Source organism: Lipomyces doorenjongii, assembly GCF_038497915.1.
Source record: "Lipomyces doorenjongii strain NRRL Y-27504 unplaced genomic scaffold V1508scaffold_21, whole genome shotgun sequence".
In the NCBI taxonomy this organism is placed as follows: Eukaryota; Fungi; Ascomycota; class Lipomycetes; order Lipomycetales; family Lipomycetaceae; genus Lipomyces; species Lipomyces doorenjongii.
In genome coordinates, this window is record NW_027118088.1 from 152,478 (window position 1) to 178,439 (window position 25,962).

Genomic DNA, 25,962 nt, shown 5'->3' on the forward strand with positions numbered 1-25,962 from the left:
ATGCGGCTTATAACACCAATACAGGGAAGGGCCTGTTCGACTGCGAATTCGGATTGTGCGTGGATATTACGGCAGAATTCATACAGAATGAATACGAATTTATACCGGCTTTCACTCGTGCGGTGGGCGAGTAGCGGCTCGCAGGTTCCGGTCAACCGAACTAAAGAAGCAGAACATTCACCTGCGAGGGGTACAGTAAACGAGGACGGAGTCCACTATGAGGACATCGACCAGAAATTCGCCGAGCTGCAAAACCTCCCACGCGAACAACGCCTGCGCATGACCCCTGACCGCGATGAAATCGTCGAAGAAGGCCATGACTCCCTTTCCGACCGTGTCGTCCCGAAATGGCCACTCTCAAAAGAATCCTTCCCTTCTCTGCCTCTGCATCTCATCCGGACCCCGCGAGTTGGACCGAACTTATCGTTTCGGGAACTGATGACACTGCTTGAGACGTCGAAGGAGCCGGAGGTGCTGTTGTACCAGGCTGAACCGCACCGGCTATATTTCATCGTGCTATATTCGCTGGCATTCGTGTTTGCTGTTTACGGATTGATTTTCGTAGACTGGGCACTGCGCGAAAGTTACGACATTTACATCAAGTGCGTAAATCGCCTCCATTTTCTCTGCCAATTGTAGCTAATGATGTGGTGATAGCAACTACGACGACCTCCCACCGGTGCACAATTTATTCTGGCTCGGCATCCGCTCCCTGATCTCCTTCGCGATCTTCACTATCCCCGCTGTGGCAGCCTATGCATTCATCATGATGCCGACACGTCTCATCCGGCGAATGAGCTATCTCCCCGCCCGCAGTTCAACTGCCGCCCATGTAAGGTTCGTGGTACATCCGCTCATCCCCCGGACCGCATCGCCCGTCATAACGCTCCCCGTCTCACAACTTGATCGTGGAAAGAATCCCGGCAAGACAAAAGTCTGGACCGGAGACGGGTTATATGGCACCGCGAGTCGCTCACAGTTCATGGTGTTCTTGTTCGAGAACGGAAAGCGAATTCCCTGGATTGTCGACCGACAAGGCTGGTTCTGGGGTGACGGACGAGTGTGGGACGTTTTATTTGGAAAGGAAAGTATAGAGGAGGCAGAAAAGGGACTGTCTGGCGATGACTTGATCAAGATTGACCAGAGGAAACGGAAACACGACCGGAAAGCAGTCAAGGCAAAAAGACAGCCTCGACGGTTTAAAGAACTTCCCAAGAACTAATCAACATTTCTTTGTACATAGACTTACAACGGATCCTGCATGTATATATCTTTCTGTAAATTAATTACATTGGTCTATATAGATAATCAAGCTCTATGTCGAAACCACCAGCCCATGATCCTGTATTATATTTAAATGCTCAAATTATTTTTTTTTCAGTTATTTACGATAGTTACCAACCAGCCTTATAGTGACTTCGACTTGGGAACCGCAACTAGGTCGTAAAATATCTCGTCCAAGTGGCTAAGCTTCTTCTTAGGTGCCACAGAATTTGCCTCGACGACCGGAGCTTCTGGTGCCACTGGTGACACAGTAATTGGAGTTTGTAGAGGCGCAGCGGCGACGGTCTCAATGGTTTGGGCGGGTCGGATAACGGTTTTCATGATCGCTAGACCCAGTCAATGACAGATCCGAATCCTCAAAATTAGTCACTTACGTCTGGGAGGACTGAAGGTCAAGAGCTCGTCAAAGTTGATCACTATCTTAGGCTTCTGGACCACTGGCTTCTCCTCCTTCGGCTTCTCCTCCTTCTTCGGCTTAGGCTCCGCAATCTTGATATTCGAAAGGTCTAGATGCTCGCGTGAATGAATCAAATCAGTGAGCTCCTTAATCTTCGAATCCGACACTACACCCAAATAGGCCAACACATCGCCTTTAGTTATCCTGCCCTTCGGTCCAGACGCAGAAATCTTTTGAATCGCGTCCGCTTCCGAGATATGATTGGCATGTAACAGACCAAGCACCGACGGAAAGAAAACTTGGGCAGGGTCAGCCTTCGAGCCACCAGTGGTCGTAACCTTCTTCTCTCGCGCGGGTGCAGGTGCCGGCTTGGTAGTCGACGATGGTGGGGCTGGAGCTTGCTTAGCCGGCTCAGGCTCAGGCTCAGCCGCCGGGGCGGAGCTTTTCGTCACCGGTTCAGGAATCTCCAATGATGTGATATCGTCACCTGGCTCAGCAATGACGGCGATCGTCGCGCCGACGGGAATCTCCTTGGCTCCAGCTTCATTCTAGACTGAAGTTAATAGCTGCAGAGGTCAGTTAATTCACATTGTTGACCTACGTAGACCTTCACTAGGATACCATCATCTTGGGCCTCGACGTCCATCTGAGCTTTGTCGGTTTCAATTTCGAGGATAATATCTCCAGCGTTGAATGACTCGCCTATTTACCTCATCAGCCACTGCTCGCATCACCCCAGACAGACCACCAATGCTAGTAAAGACGTTCTAAGGATCAATTGATCGCGAACCCAAATTGTCGCTGAAGATCCGCCAAATTATCGCCTCATACAGTAACAGCACAATCTGCATTACCTTCCTTAATTTTCCACCCCGAAATTCCACCCTCCGTCATTGTCGGCGACAACGCAGGCATCGCAAAATTCGACGCGGCATTATAAGCAGCACAGGTTCGGAAAGCTTCAAAATACGTCAGCTCTGACCTTCGATTTCAACAGACACAATTTTACATTTGTAGCTGGTCCGCGCGGGTATGAACCGGAAGGAATACGAGGCCAATCGTCTCGCGAATGACATTATTGTGTATTCCAAATAACAATTGTCCAGCAATTGACTCTTATAATGGCGAATATGGTGTTTGTGGTGAAATTACGACTTGGCGTGGTGTGTGATGCCCGGGTGGGATGAGTTTGGCGCCAAAAGGTTGGGTGCTCGCCGAACTTGCCCGACGGGCCACCCAACACGGCAGCGAGCTGCAACACTTGGGGCGGTATTGTCCCAGCGCCTCGGCCGCGGCGCACCGAACCATCGTTCTAAATATCCATGATGTTGGGTGCAGAGAAGACTTTTTAGTCGTACTTTGGACATTTCGGGGGGTATTTATGGACTATTACCCCTAAAAAGATTTAGTGTCTTTCCATAAAAACTAATCCTATTTATCTGCTTTGTGGTCCTCTTGTTGAAGTTATGTTCTCGCTGTAGAATGTTCTGGGTTCAACCCTGCAAGGCAAGTATTTTTTACAATATACATTAAATTGATTGTGCTAGCGTGTCACCGATTCAATGGCCCTTGTATCCTATTACACTTCCTGTTCTAATGATAAAAGCAGGACCGAATATTATTTATTGCCCGGGTGGAGTTCGAAGACGCCGCCAATTATGCGGCTCATGATAACTGTGAACGGCTCACTGGCCTTGAGTTAAGAGGAGGCCTTGTGCGTGTCGGGCTGGGGATTTGCGGCTGCTGATTCTTGCTTTTGTTTGTGGGGTCGTCTGATTTGTGTGCCTCTTGTCTATTTGGAGGCTTTGCGCCTTTGACAATTCCGGTATGTATATGAGGATGGTAGCAGGCCCAGGGTATATAAAGATGCGGTGTCGTTACAATAGGTTAAAATACTTATTGACCTGGATGTCGTTCAATTTGAATAAACAGAAACCAATCAGACTGCCAACCTCACAGACATCACAATCCTTGCAACTCTATGATTACGCACACTACACTACATTATGAATGTTCATGCCTCTGACATCAGAAAGAAGTGCAGTGTGTCCACATCCACACTCGCCAACTGGGCAAACCAAGGTAAATTAAGATTTATTGGACAAGGACGCCATCATAGAGGCGATATTAACTGACTTTGCGAAGGATCGAAACGCAGAACGCGACGAAGACACAAATCTGCCAAGCGCGAGTCAGCTCAGACCACCAGCGAATTGACCTCGGCAGGCAATACGCAGACCTCCGTGAACTGGAGAGCATCGTCATCCACAGCAAGCATGGCTGCGGTGTAGTGGGAAGTGCGTTCGTCTACGCGCATGTCCCCGCAGCTGCTGTATTCTTATCTGATTTTTCTATCTACCATCTCGCCTCCGACCCCACATTGTTCTGCCATACTTTCATTCATCTACGTACTTCTTCTCGTGCAACAATAACAATGATTCCGCAACAGCAAGTTCCCTGACCATTCTGCAACACCGTTTCCACGCAAGTCAGCCAGCAACTGTGGCTGCCTTTTTCTTCTCTCAAGATTGTACCCCACGGCAGAGGAGAAGGAGATTCTGGTGAAGTGGATTGGGGCGGCGCGTTGGACATATAACGAATGTCTGCGCGCCATAATGGATGAGGGGGTCGCTAAATCGAAGAAGGCGTTGAGAGCCAGGACAATTAACAAAGAGGCGCTAGCGTCGTTGCAAAAGCCCTGGCTCGAGGACACTCCTTACGATATCCGGGACGCTGCGATGGATGACCTCCTTAAGGCTTTGAGTCGGGAGCAGCTAGGTACAAGAACGACAAGAAGCCGTTTAAGATCGCGTACCGCTCTCGACAAAAGTACTTCCAGGAGAGCATCGTCATTCACAGCAAGTACTGGCTGTGGTGCGGTGGGAAGTACGCCTTTCTTCGGCACATGAAGCGCGCAGAAAAACTTCCCGAGAAGCTGCTTTATCAAAGCAGACTGGCGAAGGAAAGAATCACAGGCCGCTTTTACCTGTGCGTACCCGGGCCACTGGAGGAGGCGGAGGGCTCTGCAGGTGTTCCTCGGGTCATGTTTTTGGATCCGCGTGTACGGACGTTTATGACTGGGTATACGCCGGACAGTGGGGTGCTTGAACTGGGGACGGCTGACATTGGCCACATCCACCGGTTGTAAGCATTCAGTGAAGTCTGGCGGCAAGATACATCGCTATGGCTGCGCAAAACAGGTTTTTTGGTGTTCGTGGACGAGAAATTGGAATAATGGCTGAGACCTGACGATGCCTTGGTTGCGTTTGTCCTTCGTAGTTTGTCTGTTAACTTTTCCTGCCGGTTTGTACATGAGACTGGGAGCCGGCCCAGGGGAACTTAGATCCCCGAGATGTAAATAAAAGATCGTAAACCACCTCACTAGGTTCAAAACACTGAACGATCGTAATTATGCTAAGGCGCTAGTCAAATGTTAATCCTTCCAACTGCTCTGAAGCGTCAAAACGCGTCCCACAGACGAGTCGTCCACTCCACTGGACCAGACCTAGAATCTCTCACTGTGGTCGCACTTCACCGCATCTACTGCCCTCTCAGAGAGTTATGGTATCCAAAGCGAAGTAAAAAGGTACCAGTAGATGATAGGGAGATACGATGGAAAACGCGTAATTAGAAGCCAACGGATTCGGCTGCGTCTGAGTTGTCTAGCACCTGCAACTGAGGCATGTGAGGATTTCGGTTTGGGTAGGCCAGCACATACAGACGGGCACGTATGGTAGATGATCTCCATTGCCGTGCCGGGACTGACAAGTTCTTGTGCAGTTCGTACAATCTTGGTCTTATTGCCAAAGAACGCAGCAGACGGTGACGGCAGGGCGCGTCGAGGATTGGGTCCAAGACCGCGAGAACCAAACCACTTGGCCCATTACCAGTTCCAGCAACGAGTTCTAGACAGAGGGCAAGAGGGAGTCTGGGGAACAGGAGTGGTCCAAGATGGCGATTTGTCCACTATCGGTCCCAGCGACGCCTTGTCGACTGGCGTGAACACGTGAGTCTCACAGACCTGATCCTCTATAAACACATTGTGCTCTGAGGCTAACATGCAGGCCCGAACCACTAGATCTCGGCATTTTGTTCGTAATGTTCAAATACGGGTTTGGGTCATACCTGGAATTAGCAAGGGCTCCGAATGACCTGCACTACCGAATCTTGTTGTTCAAATGTCACGTGTGCGGACCGGCGCTGAAGTACGCCATGCCGATTGCTGGCCATTGAGATTGTTTCCAGATCCTCAACTTCAAAGGGAGTTTGAAGACGTTTGGAAACCCCGATGCGAGAAGAGCAGCGGTACAGAACTTAAGGGAGCTGACGCATGCGAAAACTTCGTAGCACGGGCTGAGCAGAACCGATAATATTTGCAAGGGCGAATAAATTTTGATATCACGCATGGAATAAGCGTCATATGGTAATCGTCGATGTTGATTTTCACAGAGAGATTCATATAAGCAGCAATAGGAAAAAATTTAAAACTGTATTCAGGTTATTGACGCCGAATCCGTGAGCTCATAACATTGCCGTCACGGTAGATGACGAGGCAGAAATGAAAGTTATTGGGACCCTCGGATTAATGTACACTTCTTGACAATCTTCATCTGCCACACCATTCTCGTGGATTAGAACGGCAAAGTCGATCACCTTAGTAGAAAATGTTAGCTTGCAACGATGATTCAATATCATAGACTTCGACGCTTACCTCCTTCAGCGAGACCATAGGCGCATGCCATGTGGCTGTTGAAAATCAGTATTAGCTCTATAAATTTGAACACGACACCACGTACCAGGATTATAAGTGACGGCCTGGTTCCCCTTCGCGACAAAGGCCTTCAATGTTGTCAAATCAGGTAGATCGTCTGTACGCCGTCAGCTGTTATCATGTACATAGAGTCAGGTACTCACTAGACGAGGTTTCGGCGACAATGACCAGATACGCAACTTCATCCGCCGGAACACCCATTGGCAAAAATGTCTGCGTCGAAAACGGATGTCGCTCGAGAACGCCGGACAAATAAACACCCTCGCGCACTCCCTTCCTCTGAATCAAGTTGATCGGGTACGTACTCCGGAACAAATTGAAGTTCGCTGTACATGGTTTCTGACTTGGAGCATTTTGAAAATTATTGATAATAGGTGATACCTTTGAGATTTTCGTCGCAGTGCCGTAATTCGCTGGGCTCGATTTCATTGTTTGTAGCTGGTGAATCGATGATATAACTCCTCCGAATTGTGTAAAGGCTTTAGGTGTCAACGGCGTCGCCTCAACAGGCCCCAGGCTCGACGGAAGCTCGAAAGTCGCAAGAGGCATTATAATTGGGGTATATGTCTATTAGCTGCATCTACCGTATTATCAACTGGTTATCCACAGCGGCAGACTTACTCTTTTAAATCCGCCCTGAATCTCCAAAATCTCGTCGGCGATGACCGAATCGTTGTTATATTCAATTGAATGTGTGATATCCCTAACCCGCACTCAGCTGTTTTTGACGCGGATGATGTTCGTCGAAATACAATGTAGTGATGCAGTGTTTTTAACATAATGAGAAAATTACCTAATATTATAATCACCGGAACTCCCGTAAGTATTTTTTCAGTATAGACACGCTTGAAATGTTGAGTATCTAATCGCGATGCAAGGGAACCGGAAAGTCAGCACACAGCGAGCGTCTTGTGGAGTTAATGCCGAAGATGGCTTATGTCTCTATCAATAAATATATCAAAGACTATTCATTAGAAGACGGATTTGACGAAGAGCGACAAAGTACTATGGTTGACGAAGATAAGGTATTTATGAATATTTTGGAGAAAATGCGATAAGTTCGGCTGACCGGCTGTTCAGCTTGTTGATCTGATCACGCCTGATCTGGAGGAAGGCGGTCGTATAATTGATTGGCACGTTTGCGACATTTTTCCGGAAAGCTTGATTGATTTAGTTGTTGTGCTTCGTGCAAGCACAACTCGTCTCTTTGATAGATTAAAGGACCGGTATGTGGGACGACTGCGTCTCGGCTGGATGCTGATTGAGTTTAGAAATTACCCACAGAAGAAATTTATCGACAATATGGATTCAGAGATCATGGAGATTATATTAAACGATGCGAGAGAATCGTATGACCCAGAAATAGTCATAGAGCTGTACAGCAACGACAATGACGACCTTGAGAGTAATTGCCAACGGATAGAAGGTTGGGCAAAGCAGTGGATTATTGACAATGACGAGGGTACGGATTAAGAATGGTTTTCGTACGAAGACGGAGAGGGAACATATATTCGGCTACGCCAAAATGGATTTTTTTGTTGTGTACAATATGTATCTAATACTAGTCTCGTTCGTGCCTCGTACAAACTATATACTACTTTTGTCTACATTTCATTAAATAACATAACAGACCCAAAGTCAAAAGCACCAATCTATACCATACTATACTATACATCTTCTATGTAACGCGCAACGTAATCATCTATCGGGTGACTAAGAAGTCTTTCAACAGCTGCAATGCCTTGAAGCGATGGCTGATAGTGTTCTTCAAGCTCTTTGGCATCTCGGCATATCTATACTCATTAGCCAAGAATAGTTCGATCCCTTTGGCGATGCATCACTCACGTCTGGTCAAATCCATCTGGCTGGAAGCAAGGATCCCAACCGAAACCAACTGGTCCGCGTGCAGGAACGATGATACCATCCTGGACTCCCTGGAAAATTTTGACGTCCTTTCCAGGGCCTTCGCTAAAAGCAAAAGTGCAGATTGCCTGGGCGGACTTGTCATCATAAGCAGCTAGCATATTATTCAAACCTGACAGTGCGTGAGTACCGGAAGGACACAGTATAATATACAGCAAACTTACCTTCATGACCTATCTTCGCCATGAACCATTTGCTATAATTCCAATTAGAAGCATTCATGTGAAACAACAGTAAGCTCACATATATGGCCCAGGAAGACCGCCATAAGCGGTAAATCCAAGAGCGGTATCCTCTACTAGAACCGGTCCTTGAATCTAAATATTTATGACTTCAGGACATACTCTAACTATCTATGTCCCACAAGAACTTACGATGCTGGCAGCCTCCTTGCACTTGGCCTCCGCAACCTCGAAGATAGTTCCCTGGACCTCTTCCAAATCAAGACTCTTGTTGGTAAGCTCAACGCTATCTGCAATGATTGCCTGAACCTCCTTCAGCTTGTTTGTGTTTCCTGTTGAAATTATTAGTCTTAAAATCCAACCAAGCGACAACTCTTGCAACTCTTACCAGTAACAAAAGTGATGATTTTCGACATAACGACTGAGTATTCTACTTCAATAATGAATTATTTTGAATTGAATTGGAAGATTTAAATCACGCTAACCAATTCAATATGCAATTTAAGAAACAGCCGCTGGCTGGTGCTTATCCGGCCAGTCGAGGAAGCCTGACTCAATGTAGATACTGCCTTATCAGTAGTAAATCCCCGTACCAATTTTGCTAGAATCGCACACAAAATTACTCGTGATTTCGCCATTAACTAAGATAACTTTGGGACACTTTCAGCTCCCGAACTATTTCGGCTGCTGAAATCACTCTAACTAGTAGGTAATATATATTTTGTCCACCGTCTTCCTTACTTTTAACACAAAACATACGAGACATGATAATAAAAATACAAGCTCAACCGCCTATAACCATAAACAAAGTAATGCAAAATAAATTACATAGACCACAAATGCAAATATTCACTCGCTAAGAAACTTCATCAACGCGTCCTTACCCTTGATCCTTATCAATTTTTGTAGGGCTATTAGAGAGTCTCTACCTTCCTCCGGCGGTGACGTCGGTGGTTCTACTGTAGATATTGACGAATTCGAGCTATCCACTTGACCAGAGCTAGTCTTTGTTAGCTCTGACGATGGCGACAAAGGCGATGTCACTTTCATGTCCACATCTTCCATCTCATCGTCGTTCACTTTCGCGTCCACGCTGATTTTGATAGCTGCATCAATCAAATTTGATATATTCTGTCGTGTTATAGTTTCTCGCATATGTGACTGGTTCAAATACGCAGCGTTACGCACAAATTCGCGCTCCATGTACGGACGTTCCACGAGACGATCCAACTCGTTCAATGGCAGAGGATACTCTCGTCTCCGATTAAATGGCTGGAGTGAATTAACCTTATCGATGAAGTCCAGAACTATTCCTCGCTCTGGCAGCTTGTAAACGATGCCTTCGGTATCAAAGTCCCACGTTGGCATCCTCCGATCGTAGGCTGATCGCTCGAAAGGATTCTCTTCCCATCCATCCAGGAAATGCAACAGTTGAGGCTTCACAAAGTTCTCATTCTCCGGGCCAATTTGTTCCTCGTCCGAGGAATCGTTGCCCACTTCAATATCCCCATTGTTGACAAATCCCCTGCGCAGACTAACATTAATGACCTTGGAATTTCTCTTGCGTCTTCGGTGAATCTGGACAGATGTCAACGAAGAACTTCTCAAAATACTTTTCTCAACTCACCAATTCCCGACCCACATGATTTGGACACATCCATTTTCGTGCTGACGTCGGTATAGTACTCATCGGCGGGTCAAGACAATCCAGGTGCCAATGAAGGGGACAGTAATCGCAACTGATAATCTTGCGATCATTCATTGCCGATTGACCACACTTGTAACAAAGTATGGACTTGCCATTCTTGTCCGCCAATCTATACGGATCGGCCTCCTCTAAGAAACCACTCCGACTAGAAGAGATTAGTACCCTTGACCAATTCAGGTTCCGCATTGATCCTGCTTACTTGATTCGCCGGGGTTTTAAGTCGTGAACATCCTGGTATTCTCCAAAATCGGTAGTTGTCACCCCTTCGTACCGTTCTCGAAGCTCCTTAGGCAAAGAGAAACAAGAAGGATTCCGTTTATCCATGTGCTCCATTAACTCTGAAAATAGTCCTCGGGGCCGTATTGGTGGAGGGTGCTGTGATAGTTAGCAGACGAAAGATGACCCTGCACGTCATAATGGTGTATATACTCTCATAGCATAGCAGCTCTTGCAAAACCAGGAGCCTTCCGGCAAATTGTCCTCATCGTACGGGGGATCCGTGCAAGTGAAATGAAATGACCTTGGACAGCCTTCGCAACATAAAAACCTGCCAACTCCGCCACATGCCGAGCAAAAATCATCATTATACTACAGCGATCGCATATATTAGTCTAGATCCAGGCGACAACATATACCGCATCTTACTCGAGTAGGATCATCTTGGTCAGAAGAGGATGCCGCTGTGGATCTCGCTAAACCTGACAGATCGGGAGGTGGTCCAAATCCGAAGACATTTTCACGCGCAGCGCGGCTTTTAATCGGCCTAAAATGTATGGTAATTAGAGGCTTATCCCATGACGAGAATCACTGATCTGAAGTCATGAAGCAGACAATGATACTTACGAGACCTTCACTCGTTTTGCGCGCCTCACTCTAGAAGCATCTGACTCTGGAGGCGGCGTACTCAACGCCGATCCTCTTGGATTGAGCTCATTCTCGGTATTCTGGTCCCGGGATAATGCCTTAAGAACAATCCTCTTGGTTGGTGGTATGACTGAGGCTGGGGGCTTCGGTGAGCCTTCCTTTGCCGTCGGACGTATGACACTGCTCTTCACAAAGTAATCATCGAATGTCTTCTGAAATTTCAACTTTATTTTTGTTTCTTTGGATGGATCCAATTCGGCTGACTTCACGGCACTATATGCTCCTGCAGATCCCTTAACTTTGGATATTAATATCTTTGGTGGGGGCGGAGAATCGGACATGATTTCATCCTCATCAAGGTCGACAGCCTCCGTTTCCTCTCCCGATTCATCGCGCGACGGCAATGGGTCAACCGCATATTGTGGCTTGCTCAAACTTCGAGTGCGACGCGTGCTCCCATTACTAGCAGGCGTTGATCCATTTACTGGAGTTGCTGATTGAGATACGCTCTGTTTGTTTGCCTTGCTCTTCGCGACAGGATTTGAAAACGCGCCATCGTCTGTCCCCGTGTCTGGACTCCCTCGTTGATCCGGCGTAACTGGACCTGTCGTTACTCGTGAAGCAACTCCGGATCCTCCTTTTTTTTCTTTCTGCTTGAGTTTCGCAGGTGGGGGCACTCCAAGAGCAAACCCGCCGTATCCGGGGATAGGAACTGAAGGCGGCGGCTCGGTCCACGTAGACTTGTTTGACCGTTTAGCCGACATTCAGAAGTCACCCTTGGAGAAAACGCGTAAATATATTCGTCGCACTAATAAGACACCTGTAAGTACCATATATTGCACATGAGACAGCTGTTTGAAGTATTGACTGAAGCTACTCTATGATCCTGTCGGCGTTGTCGGTGCTCGTCACTAAGGAGCGTGGCACTACACCAAAATTTCAGCACGTTGACTTGGCGCTCCCATACTATACACAGTCCACCATTGCACCACCATCTGTAGGAGGCTACGGAAAGAGCATCGTAAAAACACAAATTTACATAAGCGAGGCATTTAATTAATTCTTGGGTCCCAGTTCGTATAATTCGAACCTATCGATGAGTGGTATTGATTTGACTCACATGTCACTTAATGCAGGATATTGACATCAAATACTCCTCACCAATGACGACTACGGCTCACGCTGGTATTCACCGAGTAACAAAGGCAGATATACAATCTGTAGCATGTAACCAGACAGTAGAACGACAAATGCCTCAAAAAAACAAAAGCAATGAGTCGATAGCACAGATCTTGGCTCTTTCCTCAACGACAAACCTATGCTGTCTCCTGACGAGAAGATTTGGTGTAAGGTAAAGTATCGGATAAAATATTGGCCGATGTTGCCAATGTGAGCAAGTCCTAAGTGCTATTCACCAACAAGAAGCAAAGATAATTGCTAGCTCATGTCAGGCAGACACAGAACAGAGTAAATCAAAGCATTGATATATGGTACCGCATGCAAGAAGTCACAGAAATAAATATTGGTGATACTCGATCAGACCTCATATAAGCAGAACACTTGTGTTCACAGCTGCCTAGCTACATAACAATGAGCCAGAGCGCACTCAAACTGTTCTGCAGACTAAGCCAGCGATTAATATTCGTTGCCTCTAGTGCCTCCATCACGCATAGGTGAACTTCCGAGAAGTCAAAATCCAGAAATATTCCTTTATTAAACAGTGAATTACCTGCGCAACACTTTTTAAATTTTGGCAAAATTACGTTAGTGAATATGATACAATGCAATATGGGACTGAATTCGTATGATACAACCCAACCTTCCACTCCCTTATGAATTCATCTGCTCCTGTAGATGTAACGCTCGTGAGTGCCGATCTAATTGCTCGATAACGTCTCCTATCGATTCCTTGCTGGGGTCTAAGTCGATAGTCTTCCCATCCCCTGTAAAGCCATTAGCCATTGAGGTTCACGCAACAACATTCGTTAGCATACTGAACGTAACTGATATAAGCGGCTTGTGAGTTGAACTTTTGCCCAAGAATTCTGTTCGTATTTTTATCAAATTTCGCGTTGTCGGCGGAATCCGGGCAAGGAAAATACGTGCGGTCTTGCCTGCAGAGTATCTTTATTAGCTATTCGCTTATGCTGCATTACATAGCAAACCAATACTTATAGATTACTTACGCTGCGATAAAGGATCAAACCGCACTACAGCGGATGTGAAATACTTTGTTATCATGTTTGCGCTGGCTTGCAGTTGCACAGATAAAAGTACAGTTCAAATTGGGTGCTGTATTTCGGTGGGAGTTCGTGAAAGTTTTCCTCTCGCACCGCCGACGTGAGAATTATCCGAAAACTAACTCGAAACCTCAATAATTGACCTGTTGGATTACAGAAATTTGCTAAGTAACGGAGATCGCAAATTCGCAAGTTCTAAGAGCCTCTCACTTCATCCAATTATCGAACACCGGCTTCACTACTACCGGCGGGGCTCACTGTGAGATTGCAGCCATGTCTTACACTGCCCAGCTTCCATCTGCTAATCTTGCCGAATGATGCAAGTGTGACAATGGTGGACGGTTGGCAAACTACAGCAGCTGATCTGTGATGTGAAAGAAACGCGAATTACTTGCCTATTGGATTGTATACAGAGAGATAAGCACTCCACGTATATGGATAATAGAGTGAAATCTAGCAACTGCTAGGGACAATCGCTCAAATATATGCCATGGAGACTTGATCATGATTTAAATACTGTACTACCCAGTTCCTATCATTCAACGAAGCCAACGCCGTAAGCCATGCCTAATAATCGTAAAAACCTTTCTTCGACTTCATACCAAGCCATCCGGCGTCAACCATTTTCTGCAACAAAACAGCCGGTCGATACTTTGAATCTGCCGTCTCCGTGTACAGCACATTCATAATGGCAAGACAAGTATCCAACCCAATAAAGTCTGCCAACGCCAACGGACCCATTGGCATTGCGCATCCGTTCTTCATAATACTGTCAATATCCTCCTTGTTACCCACACCTGTCTCCAAACAGGTAATCGCTTCATTTATATACGGGATCAATATCCGATTCGCAATGAATCCGGGACTGTCGGTGGACACGCTGGGTATTTTACCCATAGCCTTCACAAACGCAACAGCGCGATCCACAGTTTCACCCGCCGTCTGCAATCCTGAAATAATTTCCACACCCTTCTGGACCGGTACCGGATTCATGAAATGCGTACTCACAACGCGATCTTCTGCGCCCTTCGCCGCAGCCGCTATCTTAGTTATCGAGATCGAGGAGGTATTCGTGCTCAATATCGTATCACTTCTCGCACCTGCAGCGAGCTTTCCGAATATTCCACACTTGAGTGGTGTTATTTCCGGTACGGCTTCAATTATAAAATCAGCCGCGAATATGGAATCGAACTTCGTTGTCGACTCTATCCGCTTGATTACTTGGTTGGCATCTTCTTGGCTGTACTTGCCCTTCGCAACGTCTTTCTGCAGCAATTTGTCTAACTATCGAGTTATTACAAGCCATCGCTGAAATTCCCCAAAAATCTATATTATAAATACCTAAGAATCCTAGACTCTTATTTATAGAAGCTTCTGAAGAGTCGACTAGCACAACTGGTACCTTGGAGACCAACGCGGCAACGAACGAAATCCCAAGACCCTGTGATCCCATATTAGTATCGAATTTAAGCTATGAAAAATGCAGCTGTATCTAGATACCATTTGCCCAGCTCCTATGACTCCTAGCTGCTTGACACCTCCTGTACTCTGTGTAGGTGCTGATACACTGAAAGAGCGGTACACCCGCTGAATGCGGGGTACTGATAGGAGACTAGAGGTGAAGATCCGAGGGCTCATGCTATCGCGCCAATATTATAATAAGTTTTCTGAGGAAACAGATCGAGTAGGAACGATCTTGATACAAAGGTACGTATATTCAGAAGCCCAGGGTGCTTATACCAGTACTTGCGGTCGGAGACTGAATCGGAACTGAATGTGGCCCCGCAATTTAGAACACGGCCCATGTGAACGTAAATTTGTCTTTTAATTAATTTTTTCGTTAGTTACCGTTCTTTTGCCAGATCCTTCCTGGCACTGTTTAAGGGGAACTTCACTTGCTATTATATTTTCTTAAACAAAACAGTCGTATGTAATTTTTTAAGTCCACAATTCATGCCACCCATATTGTTGCACCGCTAATGTTTTCACAACAAAACTTACATAAACAAAACTAGTATATACACGATATCTATATTACATTTTCAAACGCACCCATTTACACTATCAGAAAACACACAACAGCTACTGCCTGACGGAGTATCCTGAACGATCCGAATACATTCTTGGCGCGATATTCATGGCCATAAGCTCCTGGAACAAGAGTTTCGCTGCATATGGAATGTGAATCTATATAACCAGTCAGCATCACGTCTTCTACTTCCAACCGTGATAAGTGACATACCTGGTAGATATTTGTCTTATTTTTGCAAGCACGGCATTCAAATTGATTCGCTTTCAAGTTCGTAATAACAGACATCAAGCCGCACTATATGAAAGGCATTAGGAACAACTCCGAAAACCATCACACTGGCACTTACAATTCCACAGACATGAACGCGGAACGCATCAGATGCCTCAAAGAGACGCTCCTTCAAGAAAGCCGCTGCACCATGCGCAATCATACAATCACGTTCCATCTCTCCAAATCGCAAGCCGCCATCTCGCGAACGGCCCTCGACAGGCTGTCTCGTCAGGATTTGAACTGGACCACGTGCACGGGCGTGAATTTTGTCGTCCACCATATGTCGCAAGCGTTGGTAGTATGTAGGACCCAAGAAGACTTGTGCCATCAGCTTCTTACCTGTGTGGCCGTTGTACATGACTTCGAAACCACGCGATTGGTATCCATGCTCTCTAAGAAGTTTCGAAACCGCGTCCACGGTGACATCAGTAAATGGAGTAGCATCACCCTCAAGACCTGAAAGCGAAGAGACTTTACTAAGCAAGCACTCAATCAGATGTGCTACTGTCATACGGGATGGAATAGCATGCGGATTGATAATGAGATCCGGCACGATGCCTTCCGCTGTGAACGGCATATCTTCGTGCTTGTAGGTGACGCCGATAGTGCCCTTCTGACCATGTCGAGACGCGAACTTGTCACCAATCTGCGGAACCTTCGTCGTGCGCATTCTGATCTTGACAAATCGCAAACCTTCGCCGTTGGTGGTTAGAAGAACCTGATCAACAATACCACTTTCTGTGCTTCGGAGAGGAGTAGACACATCCCGTTTGGTATGAAATTGCGTGCGTTGACCCAGCTCCTCTGTTTCTGGAGGTATAGGAGCTGTTTTGCCAATGATAATATCTTCACCCGAAACACGCACACCCGGAGCAATCAATCCGTCATCATCCAACTTGTCATACGTGCCATGCTTCATGCGCAGGGTATTTCCTCGAATTGGTTTCTCAAATTCCTCCACCACGGCCATACCAACACGCTTCTCCTGATCCATGTACGATCTGAAAAACAGACTTCGGAACAAACCACGGTCAATACTACTCTGGTTCATAATAACGGAATCTTCCTGGTTATAACCACTGTAACAAAGAATAGCAACGATAGCATTCTGTCCCGCCGGCAATTCTCTGAATTTCATGAACTCCATGGACCGCGTTGTCGCAAGCGGCTTCTGTGGGTAATACAGAATATTCGCCATAGTATCCATACGCACACCATAGTTTGTCAGATAAACTCCCATAGCTTGTTTACCCATAGCAGATTGATACGTATTTCTAGGTGATTGGTTGTGATCTGGGAATGGAATGATACTGGCGCAGATACCGAGAATCATGCTCGGATGAATTTCACAATGGGTCCACGTATGTGCATTGATGCTCGGCGTCGCTTTCACCCGGTGTGACGGATCTAGACTCTCACTGTGTTCCATCCCGACCTGCAATTGCCGTGACATTTCAAGATCTTCCGGGGTCATGGCAATCATAACCGTCTCTTCTTCTTCAGCATCAACATACTCAACTATACCCTCTGAAACAAGCGAAGTCCAACCGTAACGATCCTCTTCAGTAGACTCAAAGTCCTCGAGCAATCGGTTGACATGACCCTTACGCAACATGAGCTCACCACAATGAGGACTCGACTTGTCCGTGTCAACAACGAAAAGGGGTCGATACACTCTGCCGGCATCTGTGAAAATCTTGAATTCCTTCTCGCGGATATCACGGACAATACTGACTTCAGCCGATATGTGATCTGTTCGCCGCAAAGACCGGATAGTTTCGGCCAGCGCAGCAGGGTCTCTGTGAGTTCCAATCCATACACCGTTGACAAAGACTCTAGTAGCATTTGGCGTCGCGTGCGGAACGTAGTCCTCTAGCGGCTCCATACCCCATTCCTCCAAGAAATAAATGATAGGTTGTGAAGACGTGCCAACGGAAATGCAAGACATCAATGACAAATTCTTCACAAGACCACAAGCCTGACCTTCTGGAGTCTCGGCTGGGCAGACCAAACCCCAATGAGTGTTGTGTAACTGTCGGGGCTTGGCAATCTTGCCATCACGACCAATAGGAGTGTTTGTTCGTCGCAAGTGCGAAAGCGTGGATGAGAATGTATAGCGGTTCAGCACTTGAGAGACACCGGCACGGGAAGACATAGCCTTCTTCTGCTCACCCCAGTTACCAGTTGCTAAAGAGTAGCGCAGACCGTTGGTAATCGTATTTGGCTTAACAGCCAACGTCAAGTTGAAATCACGATTAGTCTCGACACACTTTTGCATGTACTTGTACATATCTCGTGTCAGTTTCTTGAACAAAATTCTGAACAGGTTGGCCAACAGCGGACCAGCCAAGTCGAGACGCTTCTTCCCAAAATGGTCTCGATCATCAACTTCTCGTCGTTCCAAAGCACACTGAAGCATCTTGTGAACCATGTAACCCAAAAAGAAGGCCTTTCTTGTCTCATAGCCCTCACTCTGAGTGATATGTGGCAATAATTCTCGCTGCATAATATCTCGAGCATATCGTAATCGCTTCTCTTTATTGATTCCCATGGCAGTACCACGACGACCAATGAAATCCAATGCAACCTCACGATCCTGAATAACGAACGCTTCTTCAATACATGGTTTCAGCATCTCAAGCATTTGCCAATCAGTTTGATCGTAGCAGATATGTTCCAGAATGTCACCGTCCGGAACAACGCCAAGTGCACGGAACACAATAACAATCGGAATATCATTTCGGATGTATGGCAGCGTGGCCTTGATTGTTGAACCGACATTTTTATCACCCTTGGAGTACAACTTGATTTGCATACTACTGATCAATCGTGAACCTTTCTCCAACGCTGATCGAATCTCGGCAAGATAGCTGACAGGTGAAGGCGCGGCCTTCTTGAATACCTGAACGATATTCGCCGCACTTCGCTCTTGTGCGATAAGAACCTTTTCCGAACCATTGATAATAAAGTATCCACCCTGATCGTAAGGGCATTCATTGACGTCGTAGAATTCGTGTTCCTTCAGCCATCTGAGCATACAGAACTGAGATCGCAACATGATTGGTACTTTGCCAATGAACACCTTGGATTCAGGTTCTTCAGTCTCTTCACTCTCAGCCTCCCAAACAACCTCCTGTCCCGGCGCCAAATCGATATCTCTTGAATAAAGTGAGCGCTTGGTCATTTCGACATACAGAGGCGAAGAGTAGGTCAAATTTCGCAGACGCGCTTCCTGGGGGAACATGGGATGCGTACTTCCGTCTGCTTCTGTCATCGTTGGTCTCGAAAGATAGATCTTGCCAAACTGAATCTCATATCGTCTGTTGATATCGCCATCGGGACCATTATGCTGGGCCGGTTGATCGAGAGTGAGTGTCGGCTCTTCACTGACAAGCTGCTGAATAGTGGTTTGAATGAACTCATCGAATGATTCCAGTTGCTGCGACACTAAGCCTTTCTCGTTAAAAAATGATGAGATCACGGCCCAGCAGTCCTCGGCCGTGATCTCGGACGCCTCATCGTAACCGTATGGATCGTCGTAGTTCTCTATATTTCAAACTTGTTAGAAGAACCATCCGAACCCATGTTATTCTTTGGATTGCCACCTTCAGCCATCATGCACTAAACACGGATATTCTGATTTGAATTTATGATTAAAAGACGTTATCCACTTCAAATAAAACCTAGCAATCCAATCGAATGGATCGCGTCCGGTGAGGAGAGGGAAATGGCTGGATGTGCGAATCAGTAGGTTGCGAGCAGGAGACTTACAAATTCAGAGGATGCTTGTGGCATCACAACGTTGGTGCTGAAATGTACCAGTCAGTTGGGTGGGTTAAGAAAACCTTACCCGCAAAACTTCTGGAGCGACAGATTGCACCTTATAATTTTGTACTTTTGTCTTAATTTTTGTCACCGTTTAATTATATTTCTTCTGTTTAAGAATTTATGTAAATTATCATAGGATTACTGAAATTAGTCACTATGGCAAGTGTTCACGTGTACCAGATGTATAGAAATGCGCTTCTCCCTCTATCAAATCCTAAAGATGATTCTGGTGGTAAAAGCAAGGACCGCGTCAAGATTCCTGAGATACGTGCAAAGTTAGGTATCTTCACCGACAATTATATTCTTCACAATTCACTGCAATAAAATTTGATTTCTGATACTGCGAATCAGGCGGTCTTGAATAATAATATCGCAATTTGGCCGAGATAAAAGTAAATAAAATGTCGAGTTTCTAATTTTACGATCTAAGCCGCAATTCACAGAAAATATAACATAGAAAGCATACCATGCGTGACGTAGCTTCCAAAATTCCGCCCGACAATGCAGTGCCATGTCTGTCCGAAGCGCTGATCAAGCTAAGATCATATGAGTGTCCGCATTAACATTACAATGCAGCTTCAAACAACATACTTCCTTCTTTATATGTGCCGCAATGTCCTGCATTATAATCTTAGCATCGAACTTACGCTGTTTCAAATACAGATGCTTACCTTTTCTATGTTGTATCTTTCCATCGCTTGAACGGCTACCACCTCTGTTAATCCCGTTCACAACTTGAGAAGCAGCAGCTCAACATACCAAGATCAATGACAACAGCTTGCATCTCCTCAGACTACAAGATCAGTCGTCAGATTGGTCCTTATTCACTCCTCTGACCTCAGTTCAGAGGGGAAGAAGTTCTCAGACACATACCATATCGGCCGACTTAATCACAGCTATATGAGCAGGAACTGTTAGCTTTCACTGTTTCCGCTTCAAGTACCAAAAAATATCATGCAAACCAACCGTACCTTTACCATCCCACTGACCTCCACTAGCAGCCGATTTTTCCTTCGCGGTATCTGGCATTTTGGACGCGTCTGTTTACTCACACTCAGTATTGATACCCGATGCGGAATTAATTAAGCGACAAGTGCACACCCAAACGGAAGATTTAGTCCGTCTCCTGTCTTATCTAGATCCACTTTAATCTGCACTATAGATGGAAAGATTGTGGATCTGATCCGTAACTATTGTACAGCTAGTTTACATGAAAGCTGTATTACCCGGCTTGATCACCGAATTGCTCGTCAGTCACAACTTTACGCGGAGATTTAGAGACGTCAGCGATTGCCTGTGTGCTACATTATATTTCTCGGCGAGAAGTGCGCATATATAATTCGAGGCTATATATAATCGGGTTAGAGTGTAGATAGTGTGGTCAGTTATGGAGGGAAGTGTAGCTGTAGTATATCATAGCACCGATTGCAATTTGTACCGGCAATCTGACCCCACCATCACAAACGGGAAGACATAGATAGCACAAATTATGCCCTTCTATGATGTATCTAAGTTTCCGTAAACACATATCTATTGAAACTCCTTGCTGCACTAAATTGACAAACATCTATCCACGAGTTTGAAGGGGGGGGGGAGGGGGGAGCGTGGGAATCTTATGTCCGCAAGCTATGCAAATATAATACAAATGTAGATATCAGTAACTCTAAAGGAGAAACAGGGAGAGAAATAATACAATCAAGAAGATCTCGAAAATAGATGAAAGAGAAATAATACAATCAAGAAGATCTCGAAAATCGATGAAACCAATTTTAGTCGAAGCCCAAATGCGCCATAACGAGTAAAACACGGGGAAAGCAAACTCTATCCATAATGCAAGAAACCCAAATAACCTTGGAATGAAAAAGCTGTATCAACACGGAATGACTGGGGAGTAAGGCACCATATGTATCACGTGATAAATCATGAAGAAACAATTGGCGCAAGGTGGAAAAAAGAACATGGTGCTAATATTTAGATTTTGGCCGTAGCCGTCTGGAGACTTGCGGACTGAAGCATATTATCCGGAACGGAGTCTGCCAGTTTCTTGAGGACGGACTCGAATCCAAGGCGGCCAAGCGCGGCATTCTGTCGGAAACGCTCAACGGACCAATCCTCAATCTTATTGCAAAGACGCTGGAACGTAGCATAGGCCTCAATTCGAGCAGTCTGGTCGAATATGGTCTTGCTGGGATCAGCCTGGTCCGGAGAATAGACAACAGTTTCCTGGACGCTGAGAAGGTTATTCATGGTCAGGTTCTGGGATCGCAGAGTGAGTGTCTGCGTAACAGGATCGACTTCAGAAACTTCGCGGACATAAGACGTGTCGCGGCCGCCGACAACTGCCAGCAGCCACTTTGGGATGTTCTGCTTGCAAGTGATGAGACGCTCGGTAGTGAGGATTCCAGAGACGGGATCTACTTCACGGCGGAGAACATCAACAGCGACAACGTGCGTAGACATTTCATTAGGATATTTCTTCCATGCTGACGCAGAAACCTGTGTACCAATTAGCATCCAAAGCCGACATAATTACCCATCATACTGGCCATCGTGGCCAATGCATGGTACTTATAAATAAGGAACATACGTGCGCCCACGGGTAGTCAAAGGAACACTGAGACGAAAAGAACTTCATTGCATATATGTTTAGGCCCAGTAGGACACCAATCAGATCTGTAATGAAACGCACTGAAGACTGGAGTCAGGCAGATATAAATATGATGACGGGCCCGACGATGATGACCGCGAGCAAAAACGACGTCGAGACAGGACGCACGCGAGAATTGCTGTTCGCGCAGGTAACGAAGATTTTTCGTAGGCCGCACACTAAGGAAGTGGCGTAGTATGCGAGCACTGTTGCCACTAGCCCGACTCGGCTTAGCGCCATCGAGTCTCAATTGGCTTTCCGGTTTTTTCTCGCCACCGACTTCGACATTTTGCCACCATCGCGTCACGTGTGAGCCATAACTGTCTAGCATCTTTGCTCTTATGGCGGAGTGCACGTTACCTTACACCTCTTTGAGCTTAGCGTCGTTTGTGGCTGGTGTGTGTTTATCGTCCAATCCACTGCTTACTTCCCCAGCTCCCCGCCATCGCACCGCCACGATCTCTGAGCCTCGGTGTCTGTGTGTTCTGTGCCGTGCGGCTCGTGATTGCCACTTTTCCTGGTTCCTGACGCTGGTGGAAAAGAAGGGGGGGAGATTGGTTCGCGGAAGTCTAGCACGGATATCGATCACTCATTCATAATTAAGATGCACAGTGAACACACGAATATCGGACTGTCCATTTTTCTCCGTATTCAAGTGAATAGCTACGTAATGGTCGCTGAAACTGTGCGCACGACCTTGCGGCTTTTCTTATCTATGCGATTGCTGAGTGGCGTAATTATATTCCGGTCCCTGCGAAGTTCGTATTTAACGGAGTTTTGCGCCATATTTCACATGAGACCGAACCGGAATCGATTCATCTGGCTATGGCGTTGATGGAAATAGCAAGGTCCAGCTCGACTGACCCTTCGGATCGGCGTAACGGCCCGGTTCCAAAATTTCAATACGTCATTATGGCTTCAAGCCAGACCACCGTCGCTTGCATCAAGTAACTAACTGGCAACGTGCGATACGTTTCCTCATTCGACTCTTAACGACTTTTTATTATATGCTTAAGTGTTACCAATATATTGCTCCCTCTTCAGTATTTCCCCTTATCACAGCAACAAATTATAGAAATGTGGACCAAATAACAACCCCTAGACCCACAATACTCATAGACTCACAGCATCACAAAATCAATCTCCATGTCCTTGCTTATCCCATTCTACACCATATACATTTGAATTCACCCCGTTTATACACCTTTTATACAATGATATATGCTCATCAAAAGAGAACCTTTAAACGTAAGAGTACTGGCTCGCATAGAAAACACCTGGCGGAGTGCATGCCCCGAGAGCACGTCTCGCGTGGCTGGTAATCAACGTCAGCCCAAAAGTATAGGACGCATTTACCCAGCCAAATCCTTCCTTGGCAACTCCTTTGAAATCTGCCCCCTGATTACCGTACTCGGCGTCGACGCGGTGCGGATCCACTGGTCGCGTGACATCATATTTCTCGACAACAATACCGTTATAATCCACAAAGGCTTTGGTAATCATGTACAGCCATCGATATACTAGTCGCTCAGCATCTTCTTCATATCCATATCTGATCAAGCCAACCCAGGCAAGAATCTGTTGCGGCGCCCATCCGTAAGGGTAGTCCCACTGTCTGTTCGGTCGATCAAGTCCTATCACACCGCGAGACCTCTCTGTCCCAGAAACCAGACCACCAAACTCTTCGAACTTTGGTAGCGCATCCGAAACTAGTCTGGCGGCTTGCTTGGGAGAGGCGCAACCAGCCCACATTGCCCAGAATGTCGTAGCAGATTCATAATCAGACCTCTTTTTCTGCACAATGTCATAATCAAAATACATGCCCTTATCCTCATCCCACAAATATTGATCAATCAAATTCTTCCGTCGTCGTGCACGACGATCCCAAGATGCACTGGTTTCTACACTTCCATCATGAAGCACCAACTGGTCACCAAACATTGTTCGGATAGTATGAGCGATATCGACTTCGTACTTATACAACAAGCTGTTCAAATCAATGGTTGCCAGATTGGCACATCGTTTCTCCAGTCGGTAAGTAGTGTCATGACCAGATTCTCGGACAGCTCGATCGTGAACGAAATACTCATCGAGAGCAGGTTCCTTGACAATTCCATCATTGTACTGTCTCTGGAAATCTTCCAAGGAGAGCTTATGCTTTTCCGCATAAGGCATCAAGAGGTGCTCAAAATGACTGGCCTCAGTCTCAGGCGGTATACCAATGCCATCCGGATGGTAGCAAGACAATCCCGACTCTTTATCCAATCGTGGAGATGACATCCAAACTTGCTTATACTCCACGATTGCAGCCTTGAACGATTCTTTCAGTAACTCCAATGCTCCTGGTTCGAATATCGTTTTTTCATACACCTTCAAAGCCAAGTCTGTCAAAAATGGTGGCTGCGACCTGCTAAGATAGTAAGAGCGATTGGCATTCAAGATCTTCCCGTAATTGTTGATTTCGAAGATGAAGTTTTCGAGTATACCCTTAGCCAGATCGACCCTTCCATCCACCAAAAGGCCTAAGGCAATCATATACGAGTCCCACCCATAGAGCTCATTGAATCGACCACCAGGCACAACAAATGGCTTCCCTCGCAATGTCGATTGTCCTGTGAACTCATCGACCACATGGTCCATTGCCAGTGCAAGTAATCCCGCCTTCTCATTGACTGATTTGACCCATTCCGCCGTGACAGTGGCAGGAAGATACTCAACCTGGAGATTCAGATGAGGGCGTTTAGAAGATTCCATGACATAGTATTCATATTGCTCCTTCTCCGTTGGCGGAACGTAGATTCGAGGGCTCTGATCCTTCGAACGGTTCTTGGGATCGACAGCGATGACTTCCAACAGAGAAGCGTCGATCCGACGGGTTAGCGAGTCCCAGAACTGCGTACGGATCAATCGGGACAACCTGCTGACTGGATTCTCGTTCAGACGCTGTTCGTCAAGAATAATCGACTTTCGGCCGTACTCCTTGGCAAGAGTCAGCTCTTGTAAAAGGTTCGACAACATGTAAGTGCCGCGAATGTCGAACTTGTTGAATCCGTTAGAATTCGCGGTTCCAAGCTGCAATACTTTCGGGCCCAGATCCTCAATCGTTATTTGCATGTTCCCGTCAGTGTCTTCGCTTTCAAGCAAGGCCTGAAGAGTCAAGTTCACGTCGACTAGGAACTTGCGCGGCGTCAGGGACTGAGCGTCTATAACCACAAATCAGTTGCGGCAACTTGCGATAATTTCCACCGCATGACAAACCTTGAGATGCTCTTCTGCGAGGAACTGATTTCAGAAAGTCAGGCGTATTGTTAGTGCTTCGCGTTTGTACCTAATCGACAAACATTAGCGTCTGAAAATCGTTTCAATATGGGTTGCCACACTTGAATCAGTTGATTTCTTCCCGATCCGTGCATTATTAAAGTAAAGAATATAAGAATATACAACATACCGTCGACAGAGTCCTCGTGCGAATAAGATTGCTCATCTTGTGGGTAGTGAAATCAGTCTCGGGGCCATAGTAGACCTGGGCGACCGAGAAGGGATCAATGGATCCGGTCGATGAGGCAGACGACTGCCGCGATCCAGCTGTGGCTGATACTGATTTACTAGCCATTATTGCAAAAGAAAAGTAGATGTAGATTGGATCTAAAGGCGAAAGATATATAGAAGGAAGAGTTGGTGGGAGGCGAGCTCGCTTAGTTCATGTTGTGTACCGTTGGAATCCAAGGTCGTTGCCAGGAGGCAACTGCGTGACGTCTTGTGGGGCCAACTAACGATCCGCCTTGCGCCGCTCACCCATCACATTATCTCAGTGTG

At 46.3% G+C, this 25,962-nt stretch overlaps 13 protein-coding genes across 13 annotated transcripts; 3 read left to right on the forward strand and 10 right to left on the reverse strand.

Moving 5' to 3' along the window:
• Window positions 1–279: 279 nt before the first annotated feature.
• Window positions 280–1,222, forward strand: V1508DRAFT_354071 (uncharacterized protein; the record flags this gene model as incomplete). Its single annotated transcript, XM_066936899.1, has 2 exons — window positions 280–602; window positions 658–1,222. The coding sequence occupies 2 exons, from the start codon at window positions 280–282 to the stop codon at window positions 1,220–1,222; spliced, it is 888 nt and encodes a 295-aa protein (XP_066796130.1).
• V1508DRAFT_416610 (uncharacterized protein) lies at window positions 1,209–2,977 on the reverse strand. The gene is made up of 5 exons (XM_066940228.1): window positions 2,691–2,977; window positions 2,536–2,640; window positions 2,283–2,383; window positions 1,659–2,229; window positions 1,209–1,610 (listed from the first exon to the last, which is right to left on the reverse strand). Exons 1-5 carry the CDS (start codon window positions 2,755–2,757, stop codon window positions 1,408–1,410), a joined length of 1,047 nt encoding a protein of 348 aa, XP_066796131.1. The 5' UTR covers window positions 2,758–2,977; the 3' UTR covers window positions 1,209–1,407.
• Window positions 2,978–4,206: 1,229 nt separating this feature from the next.
• V1508DRAFT_354051 (uncharacterized protein) lies at window positions 4,207–4,590 on the forward strand (the record flags this gene model as incomplete). Its single annotated transcript, XM_066936898.1, has 1 exon — window positions 4,207–4,590. A coding segment is annotated over one exon (384 nt), but the record flags the coding sequence as incomplete, so codon positions are not given.
• Window positions 4,591–5,999: 1,409 nt separating this feature from the next.
• Window positions 6,000–7,094, reverse strand: V1508DRAFT_416620 (ureidoglycolate hydrolase). The gene is made up of 4 exons (XM_066940229.1): window positions 6,596–7,094; window positions 6,478–6,549; window positions 6,393–6,427; window positions 6,000–6,334 (listed from the first exon to the last, which is right to left on the reverse strand). Exons 1-4 carry the CDS (start codon window positions 6,999–7,001, stop codon window positions 6,203–6,205), a joined length of 645 nt encoding a protein of 214 aa, XP_066796133.1. The 5' UTR covers window positions 7,002–7,094; the 3' UTR covers window positions 6,000–6,202.
• A 37-nt stretch (window positions 7,095–7,131) lies between these two features.
• On the forward strand, window positions 7,132–8,111 carry V1508DRAFT_416625 (AAA domain-containing protein). The gene is made up of 4 exons (XM_066940230.1): window positions 7,132–7,271; window positions 7,331–7,477; window positions 7,533–7,678; window positions 7,724–8,111. Exons 1-4 carry the CDS (start codon window positions 7,233–7,235, stop codon window positions 7,923–7,925), a joined length of 534 nt encoding a protein of 177 aa, XP_066796134.1. The 5' UTR covers window positions 7,132–7,232; the 3' UTR covers window positions 7,926–8,111.
• On the reverse strand, window positions 7,966–9,253 carry V1508DRAFT_370024 (inosine triphosphate pyrophosphatase-like protein). The gene is made up of 6 exons (XM_066937455.1): window positions 8,946–9,253; window positions 8,750–8,889; window positions 8,619–8,692; window positions 8,540–8,571; window positions 8,298–8,487; window positions 7,966–8,245 (listed from the first exon to the last, which is right to left on the reverse strand). Exons 1-6 carry the CDS (start codon window positions 8,971–8,973, stop codon window positions 8,155–8,157), a joined length of 555 nt encoding a protein of 184 aa, XP_066796135.1. The 5' UTR covers window positions 8,974–9,253; the 3' UTR covers window positions 7,966–8,154.
• V1508DRAFT_455562 (uncharacterized protein) lies at window positions 9,254–12,059 on the reverse strand. The gene is made up of 6 exons (XM_066942621.1): window positions 11,109–12,059; window positions 10,911–11,028; window positions 10,695–10,853; window positions 10,465–10,640; window positions 10,185–10,410; window positions 9,254–10,135 (listed from the first exon to the last, which is right to left on the reverse strand). Exons 1-6 carry the CDS (start codon window positions 11,891–11,893, stop codon window positions 9,407–9,409), a joined length of 2,193 nt encoding a protein of 730 aa, XP_066796136.1. The 5' UTR covers window positions 11,894–12,059; the 3' UTR covers window positions 9,254–9,406.
• A 900-nt stretch (window positions 12,060–12,959) lies between these two features.
• Window positions 12,960–13,370, reverse strand: V1508DRAFT_353887 (mitochondrial 54S ribosomal protein mL53; the record flags this gene model as incomplete). Its single annotated transcript, XM_066936894.1, has 3 exons — window positions 12,960–13,072; window positions 13,124–13,243; window positions 13,316–13,370. 3 exons carry the CDS (start codon window positions 13,368–13,370, stop codon window positions 12,960–12,962), a joined length of 288 nt encoding a protein of 95 aa, XP_066796137.1.
• Window positions 13,371–13,653: 283 nt separating this feature from the next.
• On the reverse strand, window positions 13,654–15,238 carry V1508DRAFT_112541 (3-hydroxyacyl-CoA dehydrogenase). Its single transcript, XM_066935877.1, has 3 exons — window positions 14,870–15,238; window positions 14,711–14,810; window positions 13,654–14,649 (listed from the first exon to the last, which is right to left on the reverse strand). Exons 1-3 carry the CDS (start codon window positions 15,005–15,007, stop codon window positions 13,937–13,939), a joined length of 951 nt encoding a protein of 316 aa, XP_066796138.1. The 5' UTR covers window positions 15,008–15,238; the 3' UTR covers window positions 13,654–13,936.
• A 9-nt stretch (window positions 15,239–15,247) lies between these two features.
• On the reverse strand, window positions 15,248–19,569 carry V1508DRAFT_370038 (DNA-directed RNA polymerase II subunit RPB2). The gene is made up of 4 exons (XM_066937456.1): window positions 19,277–19,569; window positions 15,748–19,217; window positions 15,612–15,695; window positions 15,248–15,556 (listed from the first exon to the last, which is right to left on the reverse strand). Exons 1-4 carry the CDS (start codon window positions 19,287–19,289, stop codon window positions 15,452–15,454), a joined length of 3,672 nt encoding a protein of 1,223 aa, XP_066796139.1. The 5' UTR covers window positions 19,290–19,569; the 3' UTR covers window positions 15,248–15,451.
• V1508DRAFT_416645 (dynein light chain type 1-domain-containing protein) lies at window positions 19,570–20,671 on the reverse strand. Its single transcript, XM_066940231.1, has 8 exons — window positions 20,601–20,671; window positions 20,471–20,539; window positions 20,373–20,395; window positions 20,259–20,292; window positions 20,171–20,205; window positions 20,091–20,117; window positions 19,966–20,035; window positions 19,570–19,911 (listed from the first exon to the last, which is right to left on the reverse strand). Exons 2-8 carry the CDS (start codon window positions 20,526–20,528, stop codon window positions 19,847–19,849), a joined length of 312 nt encoding a protein of 103 aa, XP_066796140.1. The 5' UTR covers window positions 20,529–20,539; window positions 20,601–20,671; the 3' UTR covers window positions 19,570–19,846.
• A 337-nt stretch (window positions 20,672–21,008) lies between these two features.
• On the reverse strand, window positions 21,009–22,288 carry V1508DRAFT_416646 (PRELI-like family-domain-containing protein). Its single transcript, XM_066940232.1, has 2 exons — window positions 22,087–22,288; window positions 21,009–21,995 (listed from the first exon to the last, which is right to left on the reverse strand). Exons 1-2 carry the CDS (start codon window positions 22,132–22,134, stop codon window positions 21,471–21,473), a joined length of 573 nt encoding a protein of 190 aa, XP_066796141.1. The 5' UTR covers window positions 22,135–22,288; the 3' UTR covers window positions 21,009–21,470.
• An 844-nt stretch (window positions 22,289–23,132) lies between these two features.
• On the reverse strand, window positions 23,133–25,864 carry V1508DRAFT_416650 (trehalase-domain-containing protein). Its single transcript, XM_066940233.1, has 3 exons — window positions 25,595–25,864; window positions 25,405–25,474; window positions 23,133–25,349 (listed from the first exon to the last, which is right to left on the reverse strand). The coding sequence occupies exons 1-3, from the start codon at window positions 25,757–25,759 to the stop codon at window positions 23,389–23,391; spliced, it is 2,196 nt and encodes a 731-aa protein (XP_066796142.1). The 5' UTR covers window positions 25,760–25,864; the 3' UTR covers window positions 23,133–23,388.
• Window positions 25,865–25,962: the final 98 nt, after the last annotated feature.

What these genes read in the sequence shown, in the direction of transcription:
- V1508DRAFT_370038 (XM_066937456.1), bottom strand. An exon ending in GCGTTCATGTCTGTGGAATT is followed by an intron (nt 15,696 to 15,747) that starts GTAAGTGCCAGT and finishes CCTTTCATATAG; the next exon opens with TGCGGCTTGATGTCTGTTAT. An exon ending in ATAAGACAAATATCTACCAG is followed by an intron (nt 15,557 to 15,611) that starts GTATGTCACTTA and finishes CTGGTTATATAG; the next exon opens with ATTCACATTCCATATGCAGC.
- V1508DRAFT_416620 (XM_066940229.1), bottom strand. Translation starts at nt 7,001, where the DNA reads ATGCCTCTTGCGACTTTCGAGCTTCCGTCGAGCCTGGGGCCTGTTGAG. An exon ending in GGCCGTCACTTATAATCCTG is followed by an intron (nt 6,428 to 6,477) that starts GTACGTGGTGTC and finishes GATTTTCAACAG; the next exon opens with CCACATGGCATGCGCCTATG. An exon ending in CTATGGTCTCGCTGAAGGAG is followed by an intron (nt 6,335 to 6,392) that starts GTAAGCGTCGAA and finishes TTTTCTACTAAG; the next exon opens with GTGATCGACTTTGCCGTTCT.
- V1508DRAFT_112541 (XM_066935877.1), bottom strand. Translation starts at nt 15,007, where the DNA reads ATGAGCCCTCGGATCTTCACCTCTAGTCTCCTATCAGTACCCCGCATT. An exon ending in TCATAGGAGCTGGGCAAATG is followed by an intron (nt 14,811 to 14,869) that starts GTATCTAGATAC and finishes ATGGGATCACAG; the next exon opens with GGTCTTGGGATTTCGTTCGT. An exon ending in TAAGAGTCTAGGATTCTTAG is followed by an intron (nt 14,650 to 14,710) that starts GTATTTATAATA and finishes CTCGATAGTTAG; the next exon opens with ACAAATTGCTGCAGAAAGAC.
- V1508DRAFT_416646 (XM_066940232.1), bottom strand. Translation starts at nt 22,134, where the DNA reads ATGAAGTTCTTTTCGTCTCAGTGTTCCTTTGACTACCCGTGGGCGCAC. An exon ending in TTGACTACCCGTGGGCGCAC is followed by an intron (nt 21,996 to 22,086) that starts GTATGTTCCTTA and finishes ATTGGTACACAG; the next exon opens with GTTTCTGCGTCAGCATGGAA.
- V1508DRAFT_416625 (XM_066940230.1), top strand. Translation starts at nt 7,233, where the DNA reads ATGAGAAAATTACCTAATATTATAATCACCGGAACTCCC. An exon ending in CTATGGTTGACGAAGATAAG is followed by an intron (nt 7,478 to 7,532) that starts GTATTTATGAAT and finishes CCGGCTGTTCAG; the next exon opens with CTTGTTGATCTGATCACGCC. An exon ending in TTTGATAGATTAAAGGACCG is followed by an intron (nt 7,679 to 7,723) that starts GTATGTGGGACG and finishes GATTGAGTTTAG; the next exon opens with AAATTACCCACAGAAGAAAT.
- V1508DRAFT_416610 (XM_066940228.1), bottom strand. Translation starts at nt 2,757, where the DNA reads ATGTCATTCGCGAGACGATTGGCCTCGTATTCCTTCCGGTTCATACCC. An exon ending in GGGGTGGAAAATTAAGGAAG is followed by an intron (nt 2,384 to 2,535) that starts GTAATGCAGATT and finishes TGAGGTAAATAG; the next exon opens with GCGAGTCATTCAACGCTGGA. An exon ending in GACCTTCAGTCCTCCCAGAC is followed by an intron (nt 1,611 to 1,658) that starts GTAAGTGACTAA and finishes GACTGGGTCTAG; the next exon opens with CGATCATGAAAACCGTTATC.
- V1508DRAFT_455562 (XM_066942621.1), bottom strand. Translation starts at nt 11,893, where the DNA reads ATGTCGGCTAAACGGTCAAACAAGTCTACGTGGACCGAGCCGCCGCCT. An exon ending in TTAAAACCCCGGCGAATCAA is followed by an intron (nt 10,411 to 10,464) that starts GTAAGCAGGATC and finishes AATCTCTTCTAG; the next exon opens with TCGGAGTGGTTTCTTAGAGG. An exon ending in ATCATGTGGGTCGGGAATTG is followed by an intron (nt 10,136 to 10,184) that starts GTGAGTTGAGAA and finishes ACATCTGTCCAG; the next exon opens with ATTCACCGAAGACGCAAGAG.
- V1508DRAFT_370024 (XM_066937455.1), bottom strand. Translation starts at nt 8,973, where the DNA reads ATGTCGAAAATCATCACTTTTGTTACTG. An exon ending in AATCATCACTTTTGTTACTG is followed by an intron (nt 8,890 to 8,945) that starts GTAAGAGTTGCA and finishes TAATTTCAACAG; the next exon opens with GAAACACAAACAAGCTGAAG. An exon ending in GCAAGGAGGCTGCCAGCATC is followed by an intron (nt 8,693 to 8,749) that starts GTAAGTTCTTGT and finishes ATAAATATTTAG; the next exon opens with ATTCAAGGACCGGTTCTAGT.
- V1508DRAFT_416650 (XM_066940233.1), bottom strand. Translation starts at nt 25,759, where the DNA reads ATGGCTAGTAAATCAGTATCAGCCACAGCTGGATCGCGGCAGTCGTCT. An exon ending in GCACGAGGACTCTGTCGACG is followed by an intron (nt 25,475 to 25,594) that starts GTATGTTGTATA and finishes TTTGTCGATTAG; the next exon opens with GTACAAACGCGAAGCACTAA. An exon ending in TCGCAGAAGAGCATCTCAAG is followed by an intron (nt 25,350 to 25,404) that starts GTTTGTCATGCG and finishes TTGTGGTTATAG; the next exon opens with ACGCTCAGTCCCTGACGCCG.
- V1508DRAFT_416645 (XM_066940231.1), bottom strand. Translation starts at nt 20,528, where the DNA reads ATGCCAGATACCGCGAAGGAAAAATCGGCTGCTAGTGGAGGTCAGTGG. An exon ending in AGCTGTTGTCATTGATCTTG is followed by an intron (nt 20,206 to 20,258) that starts GTATGTTGAGCT and finishes CAGAGGTGGTAG; the next exon opens with CCGTTCAAGCGATGGAAAGA. An exon ending in TGGAAGCTACGTCACGCATG is followed by an intron (nt 19,912 to 19,965) that starts GTATGCTTTCTA and finishes TCGTAAAATTAG; the next exon opens with AAACTCGACATTTTATTTAC.